The following is a 22095-nucleotide window of genomic DNA, read 5'->3' on the forward strand; positions in this document are numbered from 1 at the left end:
CATTGAAACGACTGACATGCAGGGACAGACATACAGGTATGATGACACGTGGGGACATGGAACTACAGGGACACTCATGCACATACATGCTCAACTCTACAAAGCTCTGCAAATGAAACAGATGACCTGAAACTTTGCAATCAGACTTGGGACACAGATACCCTCCCTCTAGTCCCCCGGTCCTCACACTGGCCTGCCTTATGTCCCCTGGCAAGCCCTCACTATTGCAGACCCCAGGGCCTGGGCTATGCAGGGAATAGCTGGTCACCCCCTCAGCCTGGCATCTGCACGGGCCTCAGCTCAGTTCCCTATGCCCATCCCCCAGCCTACCCAGGGACACACAGGCTGACCAAGGACGTGCTGGGCAGCAGGGCTTAATAACACTCCTGAGGCCACCATGCATCTCCTCACACCCTTGTATCAGCCAGATGTACAGATCTCTGTCTCCCTTTACCCACCCTGGACCCTTGTCCCCTCTCCCATGACGGCTCGTTTCTTGGAACCCCCCAGTCTGGGCCCTCTCTTTCCAACTTCCAGTGTCCCACCCCCAAATCCCCAACCCCTTTACCGAACACCAATCCACATTGACCTCAGGTGGAAGGGGTGGATCTCCAGGGCACAGGACACGTAGGCTGCAGCCCTTTATGCCAAACCCAGCTCTCCAGGCCCAGGGCCATCTGCAAACCCAGCCTAGAAGTTCCTTGAGGGTCTTCTGCCTACTATTCATTGTTCTGGGGGCTGGGGCCAGGACCAGGTGGTGAAGGTGAGCTGGCTAGCTGGCAGGCTTCTGGCCTGGCCAGGAGGCTTGAGGTTCCGAGGTCCCAACCACCCCTGCTGGTCTCCTCTAAGCTGCCCTGGACATTCCCAAGCTCTGACGTCATGCCCACTTCAAGGTCAGGCACTCACTGGTACTGCCTCAGGTGCCATACCTAAGTGGGCACTCAGGGCCCTGGATGTCTAGGCTCTTAAGAAACCCACAGTTGCATGTAAAACCCCCATTTCCCAGGAACACAAGAGGCTCTCCCAGCCAGGGGTCCAGTTGGCTGTAGTGGGGTCTCATCTGTACCCTATGAGTTGCAGGTCTACAAACCTACATGTGCACAGACTCAAGCAGGATCCAGACACATGCACAAAGCCATCTGTGGACATACATGCAGCCTAGAACAGACACACGTACACATGGTTTCACAGGATGGCTTCTTTTTATTTCTTCCAGGGCAGCAGCCCCTCAGGGAGTCTGGGAGCCAAACCCAGGCCCTCTATCCTGTCTTTTTCACTCCCAGGGCCTCCCATCAGCCTCACAGAGGAAGGAGGCTCACAGCACTGTCTCTGCTATGCTGGGGTCATCCAGGAACTGGGTGATGAGTTTGGGGACCTGTGGGCCTAGCCCAGGGTGCACTCCTACTCCTGCCTCCTGGTGATCTTTCCTTTCTTCCTCCTTCCCCTGGTCCACAGAGAAGTATAAGAATACCTAGCGGAAGGGTGGCCCGAGGGAACAGAAGGGGAAGTCAGCCTGAAGGCCTGGCCCTCAGCCCCACCACTGCCCCAGGCCTTCCCCAGCGCTTCAGGCACCTCCTCCAGGGTGGTCTGGCTGACTGAGAAGTCCTCTACGCCTTGCTCTGCCCCGTGCGCTGCCAGCTCTCCAAAGATGTGCGCTAGGGCGCAGCGCCCTCCTGGCAGCAACTGGAAGCGCAGGCAACTCCCATGCGCCTCCGCAGTTCAGCCCCTGGGAACGCAGCTGCCACGAAGGCTACTACTGGCTCATACTTCCCAGAGGAGACCCTCAGGGTCAGCCTATGACCAGCACGGAATCTGGTGATAAAGGAGGGTGGGAGTGATGGTCGTGCTGGAGGATGGATGTTGTGGAGGTGAAGGGGGATTGGTACAAGGGGTGGGTGTGGTGAAGGGAGGTAGTGAAGGAAGGGGAGGGTGGCCAGAGCTACTGGACCAGCCCACAGCTCAACCCACCCACATCACGCTCCTGCTCTCTTCTGGCCTCATCCTCAATACCAGGCCAGTCTTGACTCCCTACCCAGCACACATGACTCCCACCCCTTGCTCCTCCTTGCCCTTTAAAATGCTCATCCCTGGCCCTGGCCGGGATGCTCGGTGGATAGAGCCTTATTCCAGCGCGCACCGAGGTCACAGATTTGATCCTCAGTCAGGGCACATAGGAGAGGCAACCAGTGAGTGCACAGCTATGTAGATGGAACAACTAAATGAATGATTTTATTTATTTTTAATTTTTATTTTTATTTTATTATTATTATTTTTTATATTTTTCTGAAGCTGGAAACGGGGAGAGATGGTCAGACAGACTCCCACATGCGCCCGACCGGGATCCACCCGGCACGCCCACCAGGGGGCGACGCTCTGCCCACCAGGGGGCGACGCTCTGCCCCTCCAGGGCATCGCTTTGTCAGTGACCAGAGTCACTCTAGCGCCTCTCCTTCCTCTCTGTCTCTCTCTTCCCGTCCTGCAGCCGAGGCTCCATTGGAGCAAAAGATGGCCCGGGCGCTGGGGATGGCTCCTTGGCCTCTGCCCCAGGCGCTAGAGTGGCTCTGGTCGTGACAGAGTGACAACCCGGATGGGCAGAGCATCGCCCCCTGGTGGGCGTGCCGGGTGGATCCCAGTCGGGCACATGCGGGAGTCTGACTGCCTCCCTGTTTCAAGCTTCAGAAAAATACAAAAAAATGGGCCTGACTTCTGGTGGTGCAGTGGATAAAGCATCGACCTGGGAACACTGAGGTTGCCAGTTCAAAACCCTGCACTTGTCTGGTCAAGGCACATATGGGAGTTGATGCTTCCTGCTCCTCCCCCCTTTCTCTCTCTCTCTCTCTCTCTCTCTCTCTCCCCCCTTTCTAAAATAAATAAATAAATAAAATGCTCATCCCTTCTCCAACCCCTTCTCTACCAAGGCCCTGCCATTTCACGGCCCTGCCCATTCACCTGAACCCCCTATGCCTCTACCCATGAGAGCCCACCCTCATCGTGAGACTTGGACCCCTCTTGGTCCTGCCTGGCCCCCTCAATATCTCTCCTGGGCAGTCCATGATCCTCCTTACCTCCTCACCTGTTTGAGCCAAACTGGCCCTGCCCTGGTCTCTCCTCTGGTCCCACCTGCACCCCTACCCTCCTCCAACCTCTTCCTTCCCCAACACTGACCGTTGGGCCTGGCCCAGCTCACCTGCCGTTGAGGTGCTGCAGGCTCCCCAGGCAGCGGAACCGCCCATTCACCATGATGGCCAGGCATGTACAGAGTACCTCACACTCCTCCATGCTGTCAGGGTCAAGTGCTGTGAGCTCTGGCCAGGCCCAGACCATCTACCCTCCAGGCCTGGACCAGCCTTCTACTCTGAACATGTCCAGCTGGGCCCAGACCACTCAGTTTCCAGGTTTGCCCCGGGTCCTCATAATTGATCCTCCCCCAGGATCAAGATCACCCATCCCATGTGTCCCTTACTCTGGCAGCCTCTCATCGAGGTTTGCCTCTCTTCATAGAGCCCAGACCACCTTGACTCACAGCCCTGAGGTTGGAGGCAGGGCCCACCTGTGTGAGGTGAGCACCACGGAGCGGCCCTCCCGCACCACAGACAGGAGGCTGTTCCAGAGGGAGCGCCTTGTGCTGGGGTCCACGCCAGTGGTTGGCTCATCCTGGGAGGGCAGAGGGGTAAGACTCAGTAAGACTGGCACTGCCCCACCCCGCCCCAGCCCCAGCCCCACCGCCCTCACCCAGGCACACACGCACCAGAAAGACCACTGTTGGGTCCCCTACCAGCCCCACAGCTGTTGCCAGTTTCCGCTTGTTGCCACCACTGTAGGTGCCCGCAGACAAGTCCGCATACTGCTGGAGCCCCAGGTTCCCCAGGCTTGAGCTCACTGTCTGCGGGCAGGTGTGTGTGGGAGGGGAGTGAATGTGGGAGGGTCAATGAAAACTGAGGGGGCCAGAGTAATCAAGGGAGACCAGTCAGTGGGGGAGGGAGTCAGAGTGATCATGAGGTGGCAGAGTTAGTGTGGGTGGCCAGAGTGAGCATGGTGAGGGCAAAGTAACTGTGGGGGGGGGCAGAGTAAGAAGCAGGCCAGAGTGAACATGTGGGAGCCCAGAGTGAGTGGGAGGACCCAACTGAGCAGGGGGACCAGAGTGCACTGGGGTAAATTGGCAGAGTGAACAAGGAAGGGCCAGAATGAGAATGGGCCAGTGTTAAAACGGAAGAACCAGCATGGAAAAGGGGACCAGAGTGAGCTGAGGAAACCAGAGGAGAGTGGGGGACCAATGTAAGGAGGGGACCAGAGTGAGCAGGGGGAGACAGAGAGAGCAGGTTGGAGGTAGAGTTGGGGAGGGAGTGTGAACCAGGGAGACCCCAAGTGAATATGGTGGGAACGGCATGAGTGTTAGGGAACCAGAGAAAACAGTGAACAAGAGTGAGCAGAGGGTCATGTAAGGAGGGGACCAGAGTGAGCATGGGGGGGACCAGAGTGAATGTGTGAGAGGTTGTCCCAAGTGAGCACGGGGTGCAGGAGCCAGAATGACCTTTGGGGGACCAGAATGTATGCTGGATGACCAGAATGAGGGTGAGACCAGGTGGGGGAAGCACAGTGAGTGGAGGTGAGCACAGTGACTGAGTGGGACCTCCGCAGAGGGTGAGACCAGAGGACAGGAATGGAGGAGCTGGGACCCAGCAAGGGCAAAGGTAAGTAATGCAGGCCTGGCTGGAACCAGTACTGTGCCAGACTGACACATGGGGGGCAGGGCCACAGTAAATGAAAGGTGAGACCTGGCTCAGAGGCAGAAAGACTCAAAGTCCTAGCCCTGGCCGGTTGGCTCAGTGGTAGAGCATCGGCCTGGCGTGCAGGAGTCCCGGGTTCGATTCCCGGCCAGAGCACACAGGAGAGGTGCCCATCTGCTTCTCCACCCCTCCCCCTCTCCTTCCTCTCTGTCTCTCTCTTCCCCTCCCGTAGCCAAGGCTCCACTGGAGCAAAGTTGGCCCGGGCGCTGGGGATGGCTCTATGGCCTCTGCCTCAGGCGCTAGAATGGCTCTGGTTGCAACAGAGCTGCACCCCAGATGGGCAGAGCATCGCCCCCTGGTGGGCATGCTGGGTGGATCCCGGTCGGGCGCATGCGGGAGTCTGTCTGACTGCCTCCCCGTTTCCAACTTTAGAAAAATACAAAAAAAAAAAAAAGACTCAAAGTCCTCAGCCAAAGGCGGAGTCACGGAGAGAGTGGGTGGGGTCGTGGAGAGAGTGAATGCTGCAAGAGAGAGGGGGCAGGTTCCTGAACCAGGGCTGGGGGTGGGGGCCGGGATAGGGTGTGTGTGTCCTTGAGCAGGGAGCTGGCAGGTACAGCTTGGATAACAGTAGAAAGCAAGTTGGACCTACCTGAATGTAGAAGCTGGGAGAGGCCAGGAGTGGGGCCAGAGGATGGAGAGGGTTGTTGGTGGACCTGGGCTTGAGGCATGGCCCAGCAGAGCCAGTGTGGGCTGGAATCCAGAGACCCCAGGAAAGTAAGACACCAGTCACCTGAACAATCTTGGCCTTGGGGACACCACACAGGCATGCAAACAGCTCCAGGTGCTCCCGGCCTGTCAGCAGTTCAAAGATGGCATCTGACTGAGGACAGTAGCCCATGTGACAGAGTGCCATGGAGGGTTCCTGAGTCACACTGCGAACAGAGAACAAGGGGCTCAGAGAACTAGCCCCAGGCATGCTGGGGTAAACACAGAACGCCCAGGGCCCGCCCACCATCCCAGACCATTCTGTTAAGAGATAGGGGTGTCTCAGGGCCCACCTTGTCCATGTGTGGGGGGTGGGGGGCTCAGAGCCTTCCCTGCCCCCACCAGGAGATCCCTTACCTGCGGCCTGCCAGTATGGCCTCACCCCCACTGGGCAGTGTGTCCCCAGTCACCATGCGAAACGTGGACGTCTTCCCTGCTCCATTCACACACCCAGCAACCCGAAACACTGGTGATACCCGCAGAGAGCATTTAACAAGGCCTCAGAACCCCTTGTCCCAACACTTCTGATCCTGGGTGAATTTCTAAGTTTCTACATGTTGGGCTGTGGGCAAGGGAAACCTCTGGGGCAAATACTGGGATGTGTGGGGAGACAGAAGGCTGTCACTTACCAAGGAATAGTGTTGGCACATGGGATGTGTTGAATCAATCCTGACACACAGTAGGTATCCTATAAATGTCATACACTGCAAATGCTTCATTCATACCAGGGCATTCCAAAGATTTCTTATCACATGGTTGGTACTCAGGTGGGGTACAAAGTCAGCCCAAAGTGGAGAGATTGGCTAGCACACAGTAAGTACTTGATAAAGGTTACTGACACATGTGTGAGCACCCAATAGGTGCTCAATAATAAATATGCTTGTCCTCAGTAGGGGCTCACTAATATCTTATTGTACACAGTAGGGTTCAATAAATGTAAGCACGCAGTAGGGGCTTAATGAGTTTGTTGGCTCAAAATATTGACAGCCAGTAGGTGCTCAATAAAGGGCAGCAGGCACACAGGTGTTGAGTAAAGGGCAGGGAGCGCACAGCAGGGTAACCTTTAACTGCCCCTGCACCAGGATCCCTGTCCTGGACTCACCTCACCAGGGGGGATCCCCAGGCACAGATGGTCAACAGCTGGTGTCCTCTGCTGGGGTATACCTGGGAGGAGTATAAGACCCTGTGACAGGTGAGTGCTGGGTCAGTGGGAGCTTCCTACCCAGTGCTCTGCACCCACCTTGGTTAGGTCTCGCAGCACCAACACATCCCCCTGGGTGGCCCCTTCAACCACCCATTCCCGCTCACGAGCCACATCCTCATCCTCCTTTCCGAGGGGGAGCAATGGTCTCAGCTTAGGTCTAAGGACAGAAATATAGGTGAGCTCAAAGCTGGACCCCAGCCCCTGCCACCCTGCCCTCGTCCCCACTGACTGTGGCAAGAGGTGGGTGTGGCGCTGTAGCAGAACTGTGAAGAGGAGGAAGATGGGTTCCTTGTACCACCATGGCCAAGAGGTTCTTGTCAACCACCTCCCAGCACAGGGGTGACTGGAACTGCCTGTCTCCCGTGGGAACAGGAAGAAGGGACTGGGTCCTTGGAGGGGCTTGGTTTCTGAGCACCTTTCCATCTAAGTCACCTTGGGTTCTTAAGGGACCAATAACTGGAGAGGCCATTCAGCTGGGGTCTGATGTAGAAAACAGTGGTATCACCACCTCCCTTATTTAGACTGCTGTGATGTAACCCAAGATGGAATTAGCATTTATGGCTGCTTTTCTGCACCTCTAACTTGACCCAGATTTGGGGCCACCTAAGACCTCCAGTTCTCTTCCTGGGGTCTGCTGTTTGTCCCTATCCTGTATAACTGATTCTGGGCTGGCACTTCCCCACCTGGAGGAAAGTTCTCACCAAAGCGCTCAAAGGCATCAGCCATGGCCTGGTTCCGCACCATGTCGATGAGTCCCCGACCCAGGCAGAAGTGTGGGAAGATAAGGAAAACCTGTTTGAGGATCTGGCTCACCTTCTGCAGCTTCTGCTCAGGGGCAAGAAAAAAGAAGTGGGTCAAGGGCCCCAGCCCCAGCCCAGGCCCAGCCTGAGACCCAGCCTTGCAGGGTCCCACCTGATCAGAGAGGAGCTCGAGCATGAAGGTGACCATGCTGCTGTTGATGCCGATAAAGAGGCTGATGCAGGTGAGTGTCACATAGGCCGTGCTGGGTACGGAGAAGAAGAAGGAGGCTGGGTATATGAGTGGTGTGATTGACCAGCTGGAGGGCAACAGGAGTTGCCTGGTAACCAACTAGACAGAGGACTGAGCAACCCTGAGAGGAATACAGACCTCCCCCACCCCTATTCTACACTGTAGACCCCTATTGATATGAGTTGGTTCAAGATGAGCTTTTAAGGCCACCTTGATGCCCCATTATATTAATTTTATTTATTTATTTATTCATTTTTAGAGAGGAGAGAGAGGAGAGAGAGACAGAGAGAGAGAAGGGGGGAGGAGCTGGAAGCATCAACTCCCATATGTGCCTTGACCGGGCAAACCCAGGGCCTCGAACCAGCAACCTCAGCATTTCCAGGTCAACGCTTTATCCACTGCGCCACCACAGGTCAGGCGATACCCCATTATATTAGATATCACTTAGAGTCACCTCAGACCCCATATTCCCCTTCTTTCCTTGGGAGCTACTACAGAGTCCCATCTCTCTCAACAGTATTGATGGTGGTGGTGGTGATGGTGGGTGGTCAGTAAGAACAGGCCCTGAGAGCCTTGGGACCTCACCCATACAGTAGTAGCAACAGCAAGAGGGCAGGCAGGTTGCTAGGGCCACTTATGCCCTCTGCTAAAAGACTAGAAATATGAGCACCACGATGCATGCTGACACCAAGTAGTTACACTGCAGAGGAAACAGCAGTGATCCCCATCAGCATGCAGGAGTGGCAGCTGCCACCCTCAGCCCTGTATCCCACCCTGACCTCCTTGCTTTTTGCATAGTAGGGTACAAGGTCCCACAGTCCCCCAAACTTCACGCCCACCACCCTGGACAAGTCCCTGCCCAGAAGGGGCAGTGGTGAGTGAGTGGCAGCAGTTGTGTACCCATCCTTCTGGGAAGTCCCCATACCATGTCCCAAAGAAAGTTGCCAAACCAGTAGAGAGTGGGGGGCAGGCCCCCCATGAATTGAAGGTATTTGGCTCGGGTGACACGCTCCTCAATGAGGACAAGGGTGAAGCTGGCTGGGATGAAGGACATGGTGAAAATCACACAGATGGAGACAAGCACATCCACCGAGGAGGTCATCCTGGGGGTGGAGGCACATGGGTTGCTCAGGGCAGAGTTGTGTATATCATTGATGGCACCAAAGTCCACAGAATGGGTGGAGGAGATGGCTCAAACCATTGCGAGATGAAGGTGGCTGAGTCATTTGACAGGGAGAGGTTGTACAAGTCTCTCCCTGATGTGATGAGGACACGTGAGCCATTGGGAGAGAGGAGCCTGCTGATGTCTCAGTACCCTGGCCTAGGGAGCAGACTGGGGCATTTTCTATTCCCCATTTGTACAAGGATGTGCAGAGTGCAAATCCAGCTCCTACCACCCAAAATAACAGGGAAACTGAGGTGGGGAAGACATGCAGGGCAGAGGGACTCACAGGGTGGCCTCAGACAGCTGCTCCTTGGTGAGGTTCAGGGGATGGTTGAATGTGGTGATACTGTGGGCATGGCGGGTGGGGCCTGGTGGCAGGCGGGCATGTAGGAGTGCATTATTGGCTCGGTTGACAAAGGCCACCATGGCGTGCCAGCCCCTGTTGTTGAACCAGATCTAGGATGGGGTCAGGGTCGAGGGGTAAGGGTGATGAAGTTAGCTCTGCCCCCACCAGCTACCTGTCCACTACTCCCAGTTCCCACCTTGAGGCTGTCCTTAGTATCCAAGCCATGAGCTCATGCCATGACGTTGTTTAGAATGTGGTTGAGGACCCCACCAGGTTGGGGGCTCAGCAGTGCACGCAGCAACTTCAGTGAATACCCTACATCATACTCCGATGGCAGGCCCACATCTTGGCCCCCCAGGGAGATACCTGTGGGGCAGTGGGGGCAAGGAGGGGCAGCTGAGGGCCAGGGAGGATGGGTGGGAGGGCCCAGCAGTTGATGGGCAGAGGGGCACAGGAAGGGAACCCAGGGCAGCGCCCCACCTCACCTGACCTCATTCACTCATTTCTTAGTCTTCAGGCTGTGAGAGAGACAGACAAAAGACATAGATGTGAGTGAGAGTGGGAGATGCTGGAGGTCAGATGAGACAAAAGAGGTCAGGCCTAGAGAGCACTCAGGAGGCCCTCAGCCTGGGTATCCACCCTGACCTCCCTGGGTACCAGACCACCTCCTCAACCTCCTCAGGCATATACCAAGTCTGACTGCCACTTACCCTTGGCACACCAGGCGTGGGTAGGTCTTGACCAGGAAGTCAGAGAGGTTCTGGCCTGTCAGGTTCTGCACAATTTCGCCTGAGCCGCTCAATGCCTGGGGTGCTGGGGGGGCCACCGGCTGCAGCAGGGCAATTGGGAAGCAGGCGGCGGGTGCCAGGTCGGCTGCACTGGCAGGCAGGGGATGGAGACTCTGGGGTCCAGTTGCCACTGGCCAAGACCTCGGCCACATCTGTGGGAACCTCAGGCACCGAGAACCAGCAGATGGTGGGCTGCATACACTTAGGCGCTCTATGGGAGCAGGGCAGGGCTGTAGGACCCAGCTTTCAGGAGTGCTGGGATGTAGAGGCTCCCAAGTCCCAAGTAGGCATGGTGGGGTACTCTGGGCAGCCCCGAGACCCACTAGTCAGAGCCCCGATAGGGAAGCCAAAGCTGGAGAAGAGTCAGGCCCAGGTTGAGGGCCTTCCCTGTGGGAGCTGTTCTCCAATCCTGCCTCCTCCAGCAGAGCTGCCAGCAGGCGGACATGTTCAGGGTCCTCTGGGGCATCTTCACTGTGGGGAGTGCAGGGTCATGGTTCTGCCCGTGGGCCCTTGGTCTTCCAGCCACCAACCTCCTTTCTTCTGCACCCACCTGAAGAAGGATACCTGAGCACCATACATGCTGGGACTGAGCCGCAGAGCTGGGTAGTACTCGAAAGGAGGCATGATAAGGCTGAACAGCAGCGCCAGGCTCACAAACAGGACAGGGACCAGGATCTGAGGTACTGGCCATCAGCTGCCCTTGCCACCCCCTCTCCAGGCTTGCCACACCCTTCCCTGCCCCAACTCTACAACCACCCATGGCTCTCCCCACTGCTTTCAATAAAGGTGTGCGGGCCCTGGCTGGCTGGCTTAGTGGTAGAGTGTCAGCCCGGTGTGTGTAAGTTCCAGGTTCGATTCCCAGTCAGGGCACACAGGAGAAGCGCCCATCTGATCTCCACCCTTCCCTCTTCCCCCTCTCACTTCTCTCTCTTTTCTCCTCTCCTCCTGCAGCCATGGCTCGATTAGAGTGAGTTGGCCCTGGGCATTGAGGATGCCTCCATGACCTCTGCCTTAGGCACAAAAAAATGGCTCCAATTGCAAAAGAGCGAGGGCCCCAGATAGGCAGAGCATCACCCCCTAGTGGGATTGCCAGGTGGAACCCAGTCAGGGTACATGCGGGAGTCTGTCTCTGCCTCCCCACCTCTCACTAAAAAAAAAAAAAAAAAAAAAAAAAAGTGTGTGTGGGGGATATGCCTGGGGTTAAGTGGTGGAATTAGGCCACAGAATGGAGAAAAGGCACCCAGAATCCCCTATGCACCCTCCCTAGGGCCCCCCTCACCTGTGTGCACAGACCACGGTGACTGCAGTGGACAAGCAGAAAGCACTTGAGAAGCAGGGCTCAGAGCTGCCAGCAGGTCAGTGTCCAGCCCTGTACCCGGCCCACGACATTTGGCCCAGAGCCCTGCAGGGCCTGTATTTCTGAGGCAGGCATAGTTGCAGGGGATGGAAGGGTCAGTACTCACACTGGGAAGACCAGGAGGGGCCACAGAGTCCAAGGTGAGGCAACTCACCAAGCTCTCCATCTTCCAGGGCTGACTCCTCTGGCAGAATCCTGAGCCCTGTGGTCACGTTTGGGTGAGTAATGCCTACACATGGGTGTTGTCTGTGGCTACCATCTATGGGGCGCGTTCAGAGATCAGCGCTCAGTCTGGAGTCCAGGGGCACAGAAGGAGGGAATCAGGAGTCAGAGATGGAGGTCAGGGCTATGCCTTGGGCCAGATTCAGTCAGAAATTGAGACTTGTATAAGTGAGGTCCAACTCTGGACCAGAGTTAGGGGTCAAGGATAGGGACTGCGGCCATACCCTCTGGGTCTGTGTCCACAGCACAGTCTTCTACCACCTTTAGGAAGATCTGGGGAGACAAAGCAGAGGGCTCAATGCCTGAGGACCCACAGGAAGGAGCTGAGGACTTGAGAGCTCTCCCACCCCCTGCCTCTCCAAGGGACTCAGCCTCCAGGCATTCACTAGTGCCCTGCCCTCCCCCCCTGGGGTGCTCTGCTGTAGATAAGCAGACTTCTCCTCCTTTGAGCCACACCTCCTCAAGGCTGGTGTCAGAGATCCCATAGCCAGACAGCCCCAGCTCTCCCAGTCGCTGGTCCAGCTCACTAAAGAGCTTGGCAAAGCTGCCATCCAGGGCACTCCCATAGAGTAGCACCAGCACCAGCTCTCATGTGATAGCTCCTTGACTAGCTGTGCCCCAGGTATGTGATGCTGTACCACTGCCAGCAGCTGTGGGTTACCTGGGTGGGCAGGGGGGCACAGCAGGGCTCTGGCAAGGCAGGCCATGGCTCCTGCCTCACCTTCTCATCCCAGACTCCCTGGGAACGGGACTTGAGTCCTGTCCCTGTGGACAGAGGAGGTCAGGGTTAAGTATCTAAGGGCAAGACTTGAACTAAGATCAGAGCTGGAGTCCACCTAGGGTCGGAGGTCAGGAGTAGGTTTCTGTCAGCAGTCCAGTCTGGGATCATGAAACTCTGTTGCCCTGAACCGAGCCACTGCCACCCACCAGCCCCTCCCTCTGGCTCTCTCATCCCAGCCCTCACGAGCTCTGTTGTCCAGGCTGCCAAGTTCCCTTTCCTGCCAGGAATCCATGCCATCCTCCAAGTTAGTGTCATCCTGTGGGCAGAAGGGCACCAATTGACATGGCCATCAGGGTTGGACAGAACTATCAGGGGTTGGGGGTCAGGGGTCAGCTCCAGCCCTCACCTTTGTGCTGGTGGCCAGGGACTGGGGACTCTTTGCCAGCATCAGGTAGTAGCCAGATCCCAAGTGACGACGCAGGAAGGATAGGGAGCCACAGCAGCACAAGCGGCCGCCTGCCACCACTGCCACACGGTCTCCCAATAGCTCTGCTTCATCCAGGTGGTGGGTGGAAAGAATCAGCGTGCGACCTGGGAAGAGGAACCCAACACACATGTGTCATCAGGATACCAAGTCTTTGCTTAAGCTGTGCCCTCTGCCCGGAACTACCTGCCCCATGTGGCAAACTCTTATTCATCCTTCAAAACCCCATCCCCAGCACTTCCTCATGAGAAGTCTTTTCTCTCTGTCATAAACCTTTTTCTGGCCCCTTAAGCAGAATCCAGGAGAACCCTGGGACACCCCCAACTCTTACCTTCCCGGTATTTGAGCAGTAGCTCCCAGATGTTGCGACAAGAAGCGGGGTCCACACCGGCTGTTGGCTCATCCAGGATAACGACTCGAGAGCTACCCACAAATGCAATGGCCACTGAGAGCTTCCACCGCATCCCACCTGGGCAGGATCTCAGCATGATCCCTCAGTCCTGGGTAGGACTGCCTCCCCACAGCCCTTTCCCCACCCATCTGGACCTCAGCATCTGGCTCCCTCTGGGTCCCCTGGGTCTCCTTTGGCTTTCTACTACCCTTGGGATAAATTCCCAGCCCCCTCCCCAGCCTCATTTCCATCGACCTGGAGTTTCCTCCCCAGGCTGGGCTCACCAGAGAGGTGGCACATCTGTGCACACCGCTTAGGAACAAGCCCCAGGTCCTGAAGTAGAGAGTCCTGCTCTGAGTCCACGGCAGCCACACTCAGACCCTTTGACCGTAGAACCAGATGTGCTCGTCTATAGTAAGCCTGTAGTGACAGGTAAAAATAGTGACCACCATTGGAGGCAGAGTCTCAGAGAACACCCCGTTCCTCCCACTGCTATACCCCAGGCCTCTCAGGCCTTACATGTCAAACAGCACATTGTACTGAGGTCAGACGCCCAGGTGGGGTCTGATGGCTACCATGTTGGACTGGACACCATGACCCAGGATGTAGGCGGAACCACCAGTGGGTAGAAAGAGACCACTAAGGATGGACCTGGGGGTGCAGGGGTCTTAAAGCAGCTGTTCCTTCAGAGGGGAAATTGAGGCCCCCAAAGAAGGTGCACCAGCATTTATATAGCATCTATTGGATACCCAGACCAAAACGGTGTTATGTACCTATTATACAGGAGGAAAACTGAGATTCAAAGAAAATATAAGGTCTTGGCCTTGGCTGGTTGGCTCAGCGGTAGAGCGTTGGCCTGGCGTGCAGGAGTCCCGGGTTCGATTCCCGGCCAGGGCACACAGGAGAAGCGCCCATCTGCTTCTCCACTCCTCCCCCTCTCCTTCCTCTCTGTCTCTCTCTTCCCCTCCCACAGCCGAGGCTCCATTGGAGCAAAGATGGCCCGGACACTGGGGATGGTTCTATATGGCCTCTGCCTCAGGCGCTAGACTGGCTCTGGTCGCAACAGAGCAACACCCCGGATGGGCAGAGTATTGCACTCTGGTGGGCGTGCTGGGTGGATCCCGGTCGGGCACATGAGGGAGTCTGTCTGACTGCCTCCCCGTTTCCAACTTAAGAAAAATACAAATAAATAAATAAATAAATAAAAATAAGGTCTACCGGAAAGTTCTGTCCGTTTCTATCACAACAAGTTTCGACACGTAAGCACATGTTTATTTGGCGCATGTGTGCTTCTCTATTTTTATCACTTAATGCAGGGGTCCCCAAACTTTTTACACAGGGGGCCAGTTCACTGTCCCTCAGATCGTTGGAGGACCAGACTATAAAAAAAAACTATGAACAGTGCTCGCTTCGGCAGCACATATACTAAAATTGGAACGATACAGAGAAGATTAGCATGGCCCCTGCGCAAGGATGACACGCAAATTCGTGAAGCGTTCCATATTTAAAAAAAAACAAAACAAAAAACAAGAAAACAAAAAACTATGAACAAATTCCTTTGCACACTGCACATATCTTATTTTAAAGTAAAAAAAAAAAACGGGAACAAATACAATATTTAAAATAAAGAACAAGTAAATTTAAATCAACAAACTGGCCAGTATTTCAATGGGAACTATGGGCCTGCTTTTGGCTAATGAGCTGGTCAATGTCCGGTTCCGTATTTGTCACTGCTAGCCGTAACAAGTGATATGATGCACTTCTAGAGCCGTGAGGCGTGCATCCCGCGTCACCAGAAGTAGTACTGTACGTGAGCGACGCTGTGCTTTGCGGTGGTCTCACTGACCACCAATGAAAGAGGTGACCCTTCTGGAATGCGGCGGGGCCCGGATAAATGGCCTCATTGGGCCGCATGTGGCCCGCGGGCCATAGTTTGGGGACCCCTGACTTAATGTATACATACTGATGTAGCAAATTAACTAAAACAAAGTTGATTCACGTTAGTTTTATCTGTGAAGCGATAGTGTACTCATGGCTACTGATAAAGTTCATTTACACCACTGTATTTTGGGGACTTGTCAAAAAATTGCAGAACTAGGCTGGGAAATTCTATTGCATCCACCATATTCCCCGGACTTAGCACCCTCCGACTATCACTTGTTTTTGTCCTTACAAAATTTTTTGAAGGGCAAAAAAATAAAAAACGAAGAAAATATCAAACAAGCACTGGTTCAATTTTTCGCATCAAAAGATAAAACATTTTTCAAAAATAGGATATACAAATTGCCCTCACGCTGGCAAGAAATCATTAATAATAATGGCAATTATATTATTTAATAAAGTTTATTGATGGTAAGAAAAATTTGTATTTTGTTTTATTCCAAAAATGGACAGAACTTTCCAGTAGACCTTATACTTATCACCTGCCTATCATGTACCCAAAGTGAACTGGGGGTCACACCCCAGTTCAGAGATAGGAACTTTCTGGCCCCAGATGCCTTCCCATTAAGCAGATATACAAACTGAGGAGCAGGGGAAGGAAGGAGGTGGTGGCCACTTACAGTATGGTTGTCTTGCCCGCACCATTGCAGCCAAGGAAGGCAGTGATGTGGCCCTGGAAGAAGTCCAGACTGAGCCCACACAGGGCTGGCGTTGGGTTGCCAGGAAGCGCTTCTCCAGGCCCCTTATGGAGACACCTGGAATCAGGCCAGACAAAGCCTCTTCCACCAGCTCTGGGAAAGGAAGGTAGTCAGTGGCTTGGGTAGCTATTAGAACCAGTCTGTGGAGTCAGGGACCTGCTGTGCTCCAGTCTATAGGAGTTAGAGAAGACCTCATGGGCCTAGGGAGTTGGGGATCCAGAGACTGGGATTTGTGGGAACTTGGGTTTTGTAGGGGCCTAGGAGCCCAGCTGGGGAAGCAGCTATTAAAACCTGTTTCCTGCCTGACCAGGTGGTAGTGCAGTGAGTGTGGGACTGGGACCCCAAGGACCCCAATTTGAAACCCCGAGCTCACCAGCTTGAGCACGGGATCGTAGATCCCATGGTCACTGGCTTGAGCCCAAGGCTGCTCGCTTGAGCAAGGGGTCACTCGCTCTGCTGTAGCACCACCCCCACCCCCATCAGGGCACATATGAGAAAGCAATCAATGAACAACTAAGGTGCCACAATGAAGAATTGATGCTTCTTTTTTTTCTTTTTTTTGAATTGATGCTTCTTATCTCTCCCTTCCTGTCTGTCTGTCCCTCCGTCACAAAAAAACAAAAAACCTGTTTCCTTACCCCCTAGGTCCTGCTGGGCTGGGGGCGGGGCTGGATTTTTGGAGGGTCTAGGCCCAAACCAGGAGCTCCTCCGAAAGAGAAAATTCCATGGTTCCGGGACTCCATACTGGCCTGGGGGAAGCAGTGCTCAGTTATCCTTTGAGCCCATTCCCCTGGAGTGTGCCAGCTTCTGGCTACACACCTGGAAATCAGGCATTCAGGTAGGCGGTTACTAGGAGACTCCGCCCACCTGTCCCAGGCCATCCTTAACCTGTGCTCATGTGTCAGGAAGCCCCACCCTTTCACATAGGACATTCAATCCTGGGCAGACCTGCCCCTCAGCCCAGCCTCCCTGGTGCAGATGTGTACAGTTAGGAGTCTACTCATAGAGCCCACCTGGACACAGTCTCCAGGTACCAAGTGGTGAGACCATAGTGTGCAGCGTCCAGCAACAGAAGGCTGGAGACCTGGGCCAGGCTGAAGACATCGGCTACGGGCCCAGTGCCCATATTGTGCCACTGAGCAACCTCGCCCTGCTCCTCCAGCAGTGCCAGGCTCTCACAGCCGAAGCCAAAGGCCACAGGTGACAGAATGCTCTGCAGGTGGGAGTAGGCGGGTCAGCAAGTAAACAAAGCTATGGGTTCTGCACCCCACCCCAGCTCAGCTCTCACCGCAGCCACGCGGCCGCCCAAGGGCAGCTGGTCCTGCCAGGCCACGCACAGCACATATGGCAGACAGAATACTTTTTTAAAAAAGATTTTATTTATTCATTATAGAGAGGAGAGAGAGAGAGAGAGAGAAGGGGGGGAGGAGCAGAAAGCATCAATTCCCATATGTGCCTTGACCAGGCAAGCCCAGGGTTTTGAACCAGCAACCTCAGCGTTTCCAGGTTGACCCTTTATCCACTGCACCACCACAGGTCAGGCACATACGGCAGATAAAGCACGAAGTACATGAGGCCCCCACAGGCAGCTGCCAGGTTGGCATGGGAGAAGAAGGTGCTCAGCAAGAAGCTCTGGACCACCGTGACCACAGCAAAGGCTGCCAAGAACAGGAAGAGCACGACTGGGTGGCTATACGGTAGGATGTCCCCAAGCTGCAGGAGCAAAGGGAGCTCAGATCAGATACTCAGATTTGCCCAGGGGGAGGGACCCACACAAGGCTCATCCTGCCTGTTACCCTTCCCTGAATCTGCATGCCCACTCTGCAGCCGCAAAGACCATGGCACACCCACCTTGAGTACCATCACAAGCAGTATGGTGCTAAGAAAGGGCCAGAGGCAGCAGCTGAGGAACCAGCCCAGCCACAGCACAGTGCCACTGAGCCCCATAGCGCGCATTGTGTAGCGCAGACGTGTCTCCTCACGCACCACAGCCTTCACCGTCAGTGACACCAAGTAGATCCAGGCCAGTGTCAGGAAGAGTGGCAGTGACCGGCTCAGCACACGCAGGAAGCTGGGGCAGCAGGGGTGGAGGCTGGAAACCCTGTGCAGCCTCTATCTGACACTATGCTTCCCACTCCAGAGTCCCAAGATGCAGGCAGCCACAGAATTTGCCCTCTTATCCTAGGATCCTTCATTCAGCCTCAGGGTACCAGTTGTCAGCACAGGCCACATGGCTCAGTTGGTGAGAGCATTGTCCCCAAAGCATAGAGGCTGCCAGTTTGATCCCAGGTCAGGGCATATTCAAGAACAGATCGATGTTCCCATTTCTCTATCTCTCCATTTCTTTCTTGTTAAAATCAATCAATAATGTTTTTTAATTATTAAAAGAAAATTAAAAAAGCTCAAGGCTTGGAGTCTACCAGCCAGCCCAGACAAAGGTATGGAGGCTGGAATTAGCTGGCCTGGGAGGTAGGCACTTGCCCCAGGGTGGGACAGTGCCAGAACTTCCTGAGAGCAGTGTCTCAGAGTCAGCCACATCTGACCCAGCCCCACCTTACCCCTCGCAGTAGTATACCCAGCAGCTCAGTGGTCATGGAATGTCCCTCCTGCAGCTGGTCACTCGACTGAGACCAGACTGTAAGAGGAATGCATGGATGCACATAGGTAATGTTTGGCTTGAAACACTGACACCCCCACTCCATGCCCATTTCATAGCCTGGCAAGTGGAAGCTCAGAACTCAGCCCCACCTACCAGAAGACCCCGGCCTCCCACTTGCTCCGAGTGCAGTCCTTAACGTGGGCATCAATCTCCCCAGGCTGGCCAACATTCTGTGGGCACTGGGGCTCTCCAGGACAATACAGGCATCTGCCAGAGGCTGGAAGACCCTTGGGCCAGAAAGAGGGCGGGAGGCAGGGGCTCCGTGGACACCTCTGCACCCATGAATGGCCTCCGCACCCACAGCCAGTGGAGGGATTCAGCTGGTTCGCCCAGTTCAGCAGAACCGATACCTAATTTTTTGTTGAGTTAGGCAAACCGGTTGTTAAAATGGCAGTTGTAATCATAGTTCTCTCTAAGGTGGGTGCCTGGGCAGCTGCCCAATGTGGAAATCACAAATTTACATTCCTGCCTGACCAGGCGGTGGCGCAGTGGATAGAGCGTCAGACTGGGATGCGGAGAACCCAGGTTTGAGACCCCGAGGTTGCCAGTTTGAGCGCGGGCTCATCTGGTTTGAGCAAAAAGCTCACCAGCTTGAGCCCAAGGTCGCTGGGTCCAACAAGGGGTTACTTGGTTTGCTGAAGGCCCGCGGTCAAGGCACATATGAGAAAGCAATCAATGAACAACTAAGGTGTTGCAACGAAAAACTGATGATTGATGCTTCTCATCTCTACGTTCTTGTCTATCCCTCTCTCTGAATCTCTCTGTCTCTGTAAAAAAAAGCATTAGTTTTTCGTCGCGTGTTGCGACACCTTAGTTGTTCATTGATTGCTTTCTCATATGTGCCTTGACCGTGGGCCTTCAGCAGACGGAGTAACCCCTTGCTGGAGCCAGCGACCTTGGGCTCAAGCTGGTGAGGTTTTTGCTCAAACCAGATGAGCCTGTGCTCAAGCTGGCGACCTCGGGGTCTCGAACCTAGGTCCTTCTGCATCCCAGTCCGACGCTCTATCCACTGCGCCACCGCCTGGTCAGCCTTCCTTACTCTTTTTTAACGTTCATCCACACAACAGCATATTCTAAGCACCTGTAGTAATGTTCATTCTGTCCATTGGTGAAAAAATTACAAGTGAGGATGCCAATCAAGATGCAATATGGAAATATGTTAAATAACAGTTTTATTGCTTTTTGTCAGGTATCATTTAATATTTTAAAATTTTTTCTTATAATCTAGTTTTGTGTACTTTTTTTTTTTTTTTTTGTATTTTTCTGAAGCTGGAAACAGGGAGGCAGTCAGACAGACTCCCACATGCGCCCAACCGGGATCCACTCGGCACGCCCACCAGGGGGCGATGCTCTGCCCATTCAGGGCATTGCTCTGTTGCGACCAGAGCCACTCTAGTGCCTGGGGCAGAGGCCACAGAGCCATCCCCAGCGCCCGGGCCATCTTTTGCTCCAATGGAGCCTTGGCTGCAGGAGGGGGAGAGAGAGACAGAGAGGAAGGAGAGGGGGAGGGGTGGAGAAGCAGATGGGTGCTTCTCCTGTGTGCCCTGGCCAGGAATCAAACCCGGGACTTCCACACGCCAGGCCGACACTCTACCACTGAGCCAACCGGCCAGGGCCTAGTTTTGTGTACCTTTTATTGTTCCTATTTAAGTATTAAATGCATGAAATAATAAACTACCTTTCTGAATATCTTTTTGTTGTTGTTGTTGTTTAGATTTTTATTTATTTATTCATTTTTATTAGAGAGAGGACAGAGAGATAGAGAGGTAAGAGATAGAGAGAACAGGAAGAGGAGCAGGAAGCATCAACTCCCATATGTGCCTTGACCAGGCAAGCCCGGGGTTTCAAACTATTGACTTCAGCATTCCAGGTCAATGCTTTATCCACTTCGCCACCACAGGTCAGGCTGAATATCTTTTTTTTTATATACTTAAAACGGTCATTAGGACAGAGAACCCATTGTTAAAGTATTTGAATTTCACTACTGCCCACAGCGCTTGCTTACAGGGAGTCGTTAAAGTTGCTGAGGACGCCTGGCTCCCCACTGGGCATGCGCTGCGGGAAGCAATTGTTTACGTTACAGGTGAGACCTTGGAGCCAGGGTATGGTACCTGCAGAGGGTAGCGGCCTGCTGGAGAAGTGGCCTGCAGAAACAACGGGTGTTGGCAGCCTTGCTAGAGCTTTCACCATGATCGCACCCCTCCGCCTACGCTCAGCCATTTATTGGGTGCTGGGTTTGCTCATTAGGGCCCCTGTAGATAGGGTGACCCCTTGCCTCTCCCTACATAAGTAGGTGGATGGGGGGGGGGTTTACATTCATGCTGCTCCAATGGGGGGTGGGAATGGCGGACGGCAATCAGGATGAAGAGAAAGAGAGGCCACAACAACTCCACCAGGAGCTGGAACTGGGGACGACAGGACAAACTGGACCGTGGGGAACAGTAGGGGGCGACTGGGCCTTGCCCATTCTGTCCCAAACGTCCAGGTATTACCGGCTGTCTTCTGCGATACTGGAAATTCTTCCAAAGCAGCAGCATCAGCTGCGTCCAGAAGGCCATGATGGAAATAGACAAGAGACAGGACTGAAGGGTCAGGCTGAGGACGCGCTGTGCAGCTGCGGGCAACTTCCTGTCCCTCTCCGAAGTTCATCCCTTTACCATTGCGCAGAATTCCCGGACACTCTGTTGAGAGCCAGGCACACAGTAGGCACTTGGGTTCAAAAGGCTAACAACTAATTTTCCAGGGGGTGGGGCCTGGGTTTAACTCACCACCAGGCTCTACCCTAAGCCCACTCAGGGGCCTCCAGATCCTGGCCTCAACCTCATTCCTGACTGAGGGAAGGATCCTCCTTCCCTTCAACCCTCGCTCTTCCCTAATGAAAATAGCAAAGTATTTACTGTGTTGAACATTTTACACGTCTGGCTCAAAGAGGAGCCAACCCAGGAGCCCAATGAGACAGCTAGAGGCGGGACCCCCAGCTCTGCCTACCCCTCATGGATTATTCATCGCTCAGAAGACCCCTAAAATCCAGAAAATGGGTTAGGAGAAGGGGCAGCGATGGAGGTTTGTGGAACCAGCGATTCCTGACCCAGTCCCTTGCTTGGAATTCTCCAGCTCTAACCTACTTCATTACTGTATAGATGGGGAAACTGAGGCCGCCAGAGGGACAGGGAGTTGTCACAGCTCACATTTAAGGGGGAACTAGGACCCAAGACCCCCCACTCCAGAACTCTCCTTTGTATAAAGTGGATCTCGGGAAGCCGCCTCAGTTTCTCCATTTGTAAAAAGGGTGCAGAGGGTTTGGAAGGGTTCTAAAGAGAAAAGGGGCTGCAGGCGTACGCTAGCAAAGACTTCCCTTTGAAAATTGGTGGCCAATTTTGCAATGCCCCAATACTCATCCGCAGGAAGCGAAGGTGAGTGAGAGTCTGTACTGGGCCCCCACCCAATTCCCAGGACTCCTGCCTCCGTACCAACCATCCCCACACTCGCATCCTCTTGGAGTCTTCCTCTCCCTCCGGGACCCTCTCACCGTTCCAGCCTCGAGCGCTAGCCACCTTCCCTCTACCTGAAGCGGCAGGCAAGCCCCTTTTAGCAAGCGCGGCGCCTCAGCAGCTGAAGGTACCTGTCTTTGGCTCCC

The 22095-nt window shown here is 54.4% G+C and overlaps 1 protein-coding gene and 1 non-coding gene across 2 annotated transcripts; one reads left to right on the forward strand and one right to left on the reverse strand.

Moving 5' to 3' along the window:
* Positions 1 to 1655: 1655 nt before the first annotated feature.
* On the reverse strand, positions 1656 to 21016 carry ABCA7 (ATP binding cassette subfamily A member 7). Its single transcript, XM_066252680.1, has 29 exons — positions 20951 to 21016; positions 18552 to 18685; positions 17651 to 17870; positions 17345 to 17512; positions 16813 to 17012; positions 15722 to 15856; positions 13736 to 13811; positions 13445 to 13580; positions 13101 to 13238; positions 12692 to 12876; positions 12529 to 12601; positions 12286 to 12329; positions 11789 to 11837; positions 11497 to 11601; positions 11265 to 11286; positions 10536 to 10634; positions 9908 to 10075; positions 9524 to 9563; positions 9138 to 9307; positions 8637 to 8789; positions 7609 to 7699; positions 7372 to 7521; positions 6733 to 6819; positions 6595 to 6656; positions 5518 to 5659; positions 3749 to 3883; positions 3551 to 3654; positions 3188 to 3280; positions 1656 to 1812 (listed from the first exon to the last, which is right to left on the reverse strand). The coding sequence occupies exons 1-29, from the start codon at positions 21014 to 21016 to the stop codon at positions 1656 to 1658; spliced, it is 3402 nt and encodes a 1133-aa protein (XP_066108777.1).
* Positions 14562 to 14668, forward strand: LOC136321567 (U6 spliceosomal RNA). Its single transcript, XR_010728718.1, has one exon. It is a non-coding gene; the product is annotated as a U6 spliceosomal RNA (small nuclear RNA).
* Positions 21017 to 22095: the final 1079 nt, after the last annotated feature.

This window comes from Saccopteryx bilineata, chromosome 1, assembly GCF_036850765.1.
Source record: "Saccopteryx bilineata isolate mSacBil1 chromosome 1, mSacBil1_pri_phased_curated, whole genome shotgun sequence".
In the NCBI taxonomy this organism is placed as follows: domain Eukaryota; kingdom Metazoa; phylum Chordata; class Mammalia; order Chiroptera; family Emballonuridae; genus Saccopteryx; species Saccopteryx bilineata.

What these genes read in the sequence shown, in the direction of transcription:
- ABCA7 (XM_066252680.1), bottom strand. Translation starts at nt 21,016, where the DNA reads ATGGCCTTCTGGACGCAGCTGATGCTGCTGCTTTGGAAGAATTTCCAG. An exon ending in AGTATCGCAGAAGACAGCCG is followed by an intron (nt 18,686 to 20,950) that starts GTAATACCTGGA and finishes TTCTGGCCCAAG; the next exon opens with GGTCTTCCAGCCTCTGGCAG. An exon ending in ATGGTGTCCAGTCCAACATG is followed by an intron (nt 13,581 to 13,735) that starts GTAGCCATCAGA and finishes CTGTCACTACAG; the next exon opens with GCTTACTATAGACGAGCACA.